A 7,500-nucleotide genomic window follows, 5' to 3' on the forward strand; every position below is an offset into this window, starting at 1 on the left:
TTTCTGGCCAAATTTTAAAATACGCGTCTTTCCAGAGTACAGCAATTAAACAGTTAATCACATGAGACAATAATGGTTCGCTTGTGGTTAGAGGAATATCTGTTTCTTGCTCTATGACCAATCCAGCAGTTACTTTTAATGAACTCAGCTCTCAATGCGGTTTGTGGTCTTCTGGTTTCATACGCGAATTCGAACCGGTAGATTCTGGTACGAGTCCTGTTGTAGTCGGCGCAAGGTTGAGTCCTTGAAAAAGGGTCTTTACTCCCATTCTCCTACCGAACTCAAGTTTAAAATGAGAATCTGGCTGATGGTCTCGGTCGTAAATAAATATTGCAATAGTGCGTTAGACACGTTGTGTCTCGTCCTACATTTGAAGTTGGCATCAGTAGCAGCTTGTAGTGGACTCACACTAAAATATTACGATGGTTTTTCCTACACTGTTAAACCTATGTGACCAGCAAGGCGCACTCTATAGAAAAAATACGGAGACAAGGCTTTTGAAATGGAGTCATGTGCCTGAATTAAATTCATGTACGTGCTGAAAACTTCATTTTGATAACATAAAATCTGATAATGTATTATCTGTGACTGTTTGTAACTTTTAATTCACATTTGACCACTGATTTAACGCGACATTAGATTGAATTGAGGTTGTGGGTCAGATTTTTAAATTTCTAGATTATACTAAAAATCTGGCTAGTGTTTTAAACTCATTTGTGATCTGTAACAGAGCAGAGATAAATGGCCGTTAGAACATAAAATATCAAGTTACATTACTCCCCTATTTGACCTATTTAATCTTAATCAATATTTAATTGCTCCTTTTCACAATACCTGTTATTGAAATGGATAGAAACTCGCATTGCTGAAATGTGTAAACCACTGCGAAAGAGAATAAAATCTTTTTTAGTTTAAAAAAAGTAGATTGTTACAATGGCAAAACAACAGTAAAGATATTTGAATAGCATAGCTGTATGGAACTTGTAAGATAAAGTTGTGCTTGAAGTTGAAGTATTTATTTTTAAAGAAGGGTCTAGCTGGACACATTTTGGAATAGCTAAGAAATCTTTTATGTTTATGGATATCAAAAATGACTCTTGGCTTTGTGAAGATAGGGCTTAAGAAAGAAATACAACGAGGCTCCAGCTGAAAAAGTCTGCAGATATTAGCTATGTTAACTAAGCATCGCTAGGTGACACATTTGGAATCATGCACTAAGATAAAATTTGAAGAGGTGGGTATAAACAGTCGAGGCAGGCCGATTTTGGGGATGGTTTTTTTTTCTTGTAGTTTTTCCTTCTAATTTGTATGGCACTGTTTCTTGCACACATTTATAGATTTTTTAATTATAAGTAGATATTGCCAATTCTGAAGATTAATAATCCTAACAATGCGTTGGTTTAGCGTTTATATTTCCGACGTTAAAGGGCGATGTGTCGCCATTGTTCCCTTAATTAAATGATATTTTACCTTGCTGTATAAACAAGAAAACTATCAACATGTTATGTATGAGAGTTTGTAACAAGGTTTGACTTGATAACGATATGGGAATACACACTGTGGAATGGTTTATGGTCGATGTTCATAGAGGCAGGAATGAATGGCAAGGCAGCGCAGTGCATGCTCCAAAATGGTTTATCTTAATAAGAATGTGGAGGGCGTGCATTGCGATCTTGTAACAGGTAATAATAACCCATCATAGATAGAGTTGTGTTCGTGTAAAATTCACTTAACAAAATAATGAAAGAACGTGATTCTGTTTGTCAACATACTTTCCGTTTCTCTCTCTCTCTCTCTCTCTCTCTCTCTCTCTCTCTCTCTCTCTCTCTCTCTCCCTCTCTCTCTCTCTCTCTCTATCTATCTATCTATCTATCTATCTATTTACCTATCTCTATCTATCTATCTATCTTTCTATCTCTATCTATCTATCTATCTTTCTCTCTCTCTCTCTCTCTTTCTCTCCCTCTCTCTCTCTCTCTCTCTCTCTCTCCCTCTCTCTTTCTCTCTCTCTCTCGATCTATTTACCATTCTCCATCCCCATTATCTCTCATTAGCAATCGGTCTATACAGCTAATAAGCTCTGTATCTACCTATCTATCTATCTATCTATCTATCTATCTATCTATCTCTATCATTCTATATATGTATCTATCTCTCTATCTATCTGTCTATCTATGCATCAATAAATAGATATTTTATCTATATATCTGTCTATCTATCTATCTATTTATCTAATCTATCTCTCTATATGTTCATCTATCTATAAATCAATTTCCCTCGCGTTCCCTCTATATTTTTATTCAACTGTCTAGAATTTAATATATTTCCACTTCCATCTATCTATCTATCTATCTATCTATCTATCTATCTATCTATCTATCTATCTATCTATCTATCTATCTATCTATCTATCTATCTATCTATCTATCTATCTATCTATCTGTCTGTCTATCTACCCAACTATATATCTATCTATTAATGTATCTCTTTAGATATGTTTTTATAGTTGAAAAGCAGTAACAAGATCCGTTAAACCCATCAAATGTCTTATGTCAACAGGAATCATCCATGGTGTCAAAGGGAACAAATTAAGGTTAATAATCTTGTCCAAGGAAAAAAAACGAAAGTGCCAGGAGGAGGGCTCGAACACAGGACCCTCCGGGTCACAATGCAATGCCTTAACCACTCACCACGCAGCCCGCTCCTTGGGTTAACTGATAATAATAATATATGATTTTTATGCCTTATCCCCGTAACTCAAGCTCAAATCGCTTAACAGTATCGTGGCAACTTTCACTCAAACATACAACCACTCAAACATGCATTATGAAACAAAGCAATATAATTCTACATTGTTTCATATTAAAAAAAAGACACGTTTTAATATGTTTTTAAAGATTTCTGCATCATTACTGTCTCTGGTATGTCTTGGAGGGATTTATAGATAGAGGGTGACGGAATATTCAAACGCATGCTCGCCGATTTTCGAGTCATTTTTGGCTTCACAAGAGTGTGATTATCAGACTTTGGTCTCAGATTCCTGGCTGGGACGTAGAATTTAAGAATGTCATTAATGTATTCAAATCAATCAGAGTTCAGTGATTTAAAATCAATAGTACAGATCTTATATTCTAAACGTGTCTCAACGGGACTATGGTTTAAAGTCAGTAAATTAACCTCCAAGAGAAATTAATAGGTTAAATCCTAGGTGCACAAATGAGACACATGATTTGAACCCCTTTTGGACAAAAACACAAGATATTTTTCGGTTAATAAAAATTCTGAACCTTACGCCAAATCATAAAAGGTTTACAAAATAAAGTCAATATTTTTTTAACAATCTATGTTTATAGAAATGGCATTAAACTAAAAGTTTGAAACATTTTTTACTTACCATGTAATCCGATCCACTACTCGACGAATTGTGATCATTGCAAGTATCGTCATTCCTGTGAATTCGACTACCGTGCAACATTTCCTCCAGGCTTTCGATATACTCGATGGCGTTACGTAGTATCTCCACCTTAGGTAATCGTTGGTTGGGATTCGGACAAGTACGTCTTTTTAGCGTCTCAAAAGCTTCGTTGACTCTTTTAAGACGTCGCCTCTCCCTCATGGTCGCTGCCTTTCGCCTATCAATCGCAACTGTTTTTCGTTTGCAGGCTTTACACGCCCATAGCAGACATCGACGGTTCGGACCGTGGTATCCCGGGGCAAGAACGTGAGGGATGTGCTCGTCAGAGTCTTCCTCCGAGTCGAGGTCAAGGTCTAGGTTTTTGGTGTCCATGCAGTCGTTGGTTCCATCGTTGTCCATATCCAAGGGTGGAGAGCAGGATGTTTTTAGGTCAGGGGTCGTGACGTTCAGACGAGCCTTGTTGTTGATGTTATTGTTGTTGTTTTGCTTGATGAAGTTGTGGTGAAATGGTGATGGTTTTCTGTTTAAAGTGGTGGTGTTTATTTTGTTAGTGTTGCTATTCGTCGATGTTCTGATTGGAGAAATTTTGGTGCTGCTAGAAGATTTGGTACATTCTGAATTGCTTATTGAATCTTTTAATGTTTTGTCATCGGTTGAAGCAGGATTTTTGTCGAGAGATTCTTCTTCTAAGGAGTTTGATTTTTCATCGATGATCAAACGAGAAGCTGATGACATATCTGCGCATTCTGTGGTTTTGCTATCTTTGGGGGATAAGAAATGTTTCAATGAGTCTTTGGTTGAGGCTGGATGTTTAGGAGAAGGGAAACTGTTGGGTAATTTGGTTCCTCTTTGGGAGCTGTGATATTCTCTTGCACGTGCGCGAGGGGAAAATTGAGAGGGGTGTGAGTGGTCTGGGGAAGATTGGAGAAGTGGTGGAGGGTTTTGTTGGAGGTGAGGATGTTGATGGGGTTGCTGCTGCGGTTGTTGTGAATGCATTTGGTGTGGTTGAGATTGTTGATGGAAAGGGTGATGATGATGTGTGTCACTTTCACCGTAATAAGGGTAGGCGTAAGGATTTGAGGAGTTAGAACCGTAAGTGTACATATCCACGGAAGTGGGGGGATAGTGTCTGGAGAAGGGGGTGCGTGGATAAGGGTTTTGGTGAGGGCTGAGTAATCCATCATGGCGATTTTGAGCTGGATGGGGGTATGGTGACGTCATGTCCATGATTTGTCTAGCATCACTGAGGTCGAGAGTAGGCCCGGGGTCTGGAGAGCCGTACCTCCCATTGGAAAACACGGAACCTGGGGTGTTGTGGTCGTAGCGACAACTACGGTAGTCTGCCATCATCATCATTTTCGTTGGTGAATCTTTCTGACGTTTGACGATTAATTCTTTTACATAAAGTTTTAGTTGTGAGACTTTTATACGATGTACACAAGATTGTATTTGGGATTTTAATTTAAGCTACGCGTTTCATAATTTACAGTCTTTCTGTTTATTTCAATGTATGTATCAATGGATAAGATACAAGCTCTTGGAACCTGAAATAGAGTTTTTCGAAATGTTTTTATGAGGTTGAAGACAATTCTAAACATAAATGTATATATTACATTAACATAAAGGTTGTTTGTTAAAAGGTTGGATCTGAAGGGCCTTACTTTACGACCGACCCAATTTACTCGTGAGTGGTCTTGACTTGAAAAACTATAGCGTAAGATAACTTTGAATATTTTCAAACAATCATGAACAACAAGTATAACGAGTGGTTTGGGGCAAACCTTCATTCAACAAAAAAGATACATGAGAATATATCTGGAACTAAAAATTTACAAAAATACTTAAGCTTGAGTCCACGTTCTGAAGAAGACTTTGAGGATTGTCATGTAAACAGGACCAAGTCATATGTCAGTAGTTCTATGTGGTAGGGTGACCAGATCGTTCAACATAATTTACTATATTATTGAATGTTGCTTTTAACTGTCGGATCAGCTCGTAACGCTCATTCGACAAATAAATTAATCGAAAAATCAAACGATACTAAAATGATACTCATGTTTTTACTGTTGTAATTCATCCTTCCTTTAATAAGAACAATGTGATAAAAGAGACGGAGTTTGTTCCCAGTTCTAGAACGTAAAACAGTCAGTAACAACTGGTTCTTTGCTACCCTTCGGTTAGGAAGTTAGTCTATCATAAGGTGCATTCTACTATATATAATTATTGATCACCTTTCTAACCACTATTGTATGAATGGAAGGTTAAAAAAATACTCATTTAAACCCGAGACGATACAGAACTCATTTCCTATTTGCCGAATGCTCTAATAAGTTATGAGGACCGTTCACAAACACTGAGAGGTCCAAATTTATAGGAAGTTAGTGATATTTTTTCTTATAAGATTTAACTTAAACACAAAATTGTTTGGTCTTTAAAATTGGCTTGGAACCCTAAATCTTATCACTGTGTCGGAATATAGATATGGCACGCAGACAAAATCTCTTCATTTTGGTTGTAATAGTTGGCAGATGGCTCTGTGGTTAAATGAAGTTTGTTTTCTACCTCGTGTTTATTCATCGTCGTTACGCACAATGATTTCCATGTATTGCATCTAGCAGAGGATCATCTTTGTACCAGCTGTAAGGCTAGATAATTCCTTTACACCACCACCTGGTTCTGTCTTATGAAATGAGCATTATTATGAATGAATAGCTCACCCTGTGGGTTTCTTTACACTCACCGCAAACCGTCCACGGACTTGCTACAAAATCTCAATATATTTTGTACATCCATTTCCTCTCTACTGTCTGTATTATTTTAAATTATTTTTGTTGCTATTATTATTTGTTTTGTTGGCGGGAATGTTGTGCCCGAAACGTCCATTGGCCTTATTGTTTAATTCCGAAGCCTTTGAATTCTTTTTTCTTTTTCTTTTGTTTTTTTGTTTTGTTTTTGTTTTTTGTTGTTTTTTTTTTGCCAGTGTTTTACGATCGAAATCTTCAAGGAGCTCCCTTATCTCTCCAAACCCACTTGTCGTATTACATCAGCCTGCTTTTTAAAACTCCTTTTACTTATATCATTATCAAGTCAATAGCAAGTCCCAGGTATGAAAGTTTTTTGTCATCTTTATCGATGGATATTTATTGAAAGGCGGGTTTTCTGGTCAAAATTTGAGTTAGTTTTCTTTTTTTGTTTCAGTGTATAGTCAATCATTTTGTGAGGGCTATTGGTCCCAGAATCGGAATATATCCCACTTTTCTGTTGCATTAAATGTAATCTATCAATTTCATGCTTTCATTTGATGATAATGATCAGAGTGATTTATGCTCGATGCAGTGCAAAATGAGTATATATAAATATATATATATATATATATATATATATATATATATATATATATATATATATAGGGTGGTTATATAAACGAGATGCCAAATTCAGATCTGAAATCCGGGTTTTAGTGAAGGTAGTCCCTCCCTTCTGGCCATTTGACCCATGGTACCGGAATTTTTCCTGGTATTCTATAGCGTGAAATTGACAATAGGAATTGCTTGCTACCCTTTGGATATGACGCTAGTCTATCGCAATGTAGTTTCTGCCAGACGAAACAAACCCCCGACCTGGGTTGTAGCTCTCGGCGAATGTGTTGTGCATTGTTCACTTAGTTCGTCCCAAAACTGTATTTAGATTGTGTTATGTACATGATCTGCTGATCATGTGAAAGAAACCACTGGTCGTATCATACTGACGGTTGACGGTAAATGTGAAGCAACCTTTACGACTTCCCCCCACTATTCTACGGCTCGTCATTGTGAATTGATACAATATAAATATCCACATTATCTCCCCCTACGTCAAACTACGGAATGAGTAGCATTTCCACGTTTTCATAAACTGGCTCACGGTTTCTATTTGATAGTCTATTCAAGATGTGTCACTGGAGAGAATTGTCTTCGTTTAAAACGGTTTCTGGTTTCGTTCTGTCTAAGTGGTTTCCCACATGGCAATGATAATGCTAGATGAGGCGCGGAAAACAGTTCAGGCTGCTGATAAAATAAATGTGTTTGTAATTCCTGGATAGACCC

The 7,500-nt window shown here is 37.1% G+C and overlaps 1 protein-coding gene across 1 annotated transcript in view; it reads right to left on the minus strand.

Moving 5' to 3' along the window:
* The window catches only part of LOC144968245 (uncharacterized), a 66,909-nt gene that overhangs the window by 42,162 nt on the left and 17,247 nt on the right, over positions 1-7,500 (minus strand). Inside the window, exon 3 of the mRNA XM_078906394.1 lies at positions 3,395-4,959. Within this exon, the coding sequence (XP_078762520.1) occupies positions 3,395-4,771 (1,377 nt within the window). The 5' untranslated portion in view covers positions 4,772-4,959. The remainder of the gene's footprint in view (positions 1-3,394; positions 4,960-7,500) is intronic.

This window comes from Berghia stephanieae, chromosome 3 (assembly GCF_034508935.2).
Source record: "Berghia stephanieae isolate SIO BIC M18660-M18661 chromosome 3, UCSD_Bste_1.3, whole genome shotgun sequence".
Classification (NCBI taxonomy): Eukaryota; Metazoa; Mollusca; class Gastropoda; order Nudibranchia; family Aeolidiidae; genus Berghia; species Berghia stephanieae.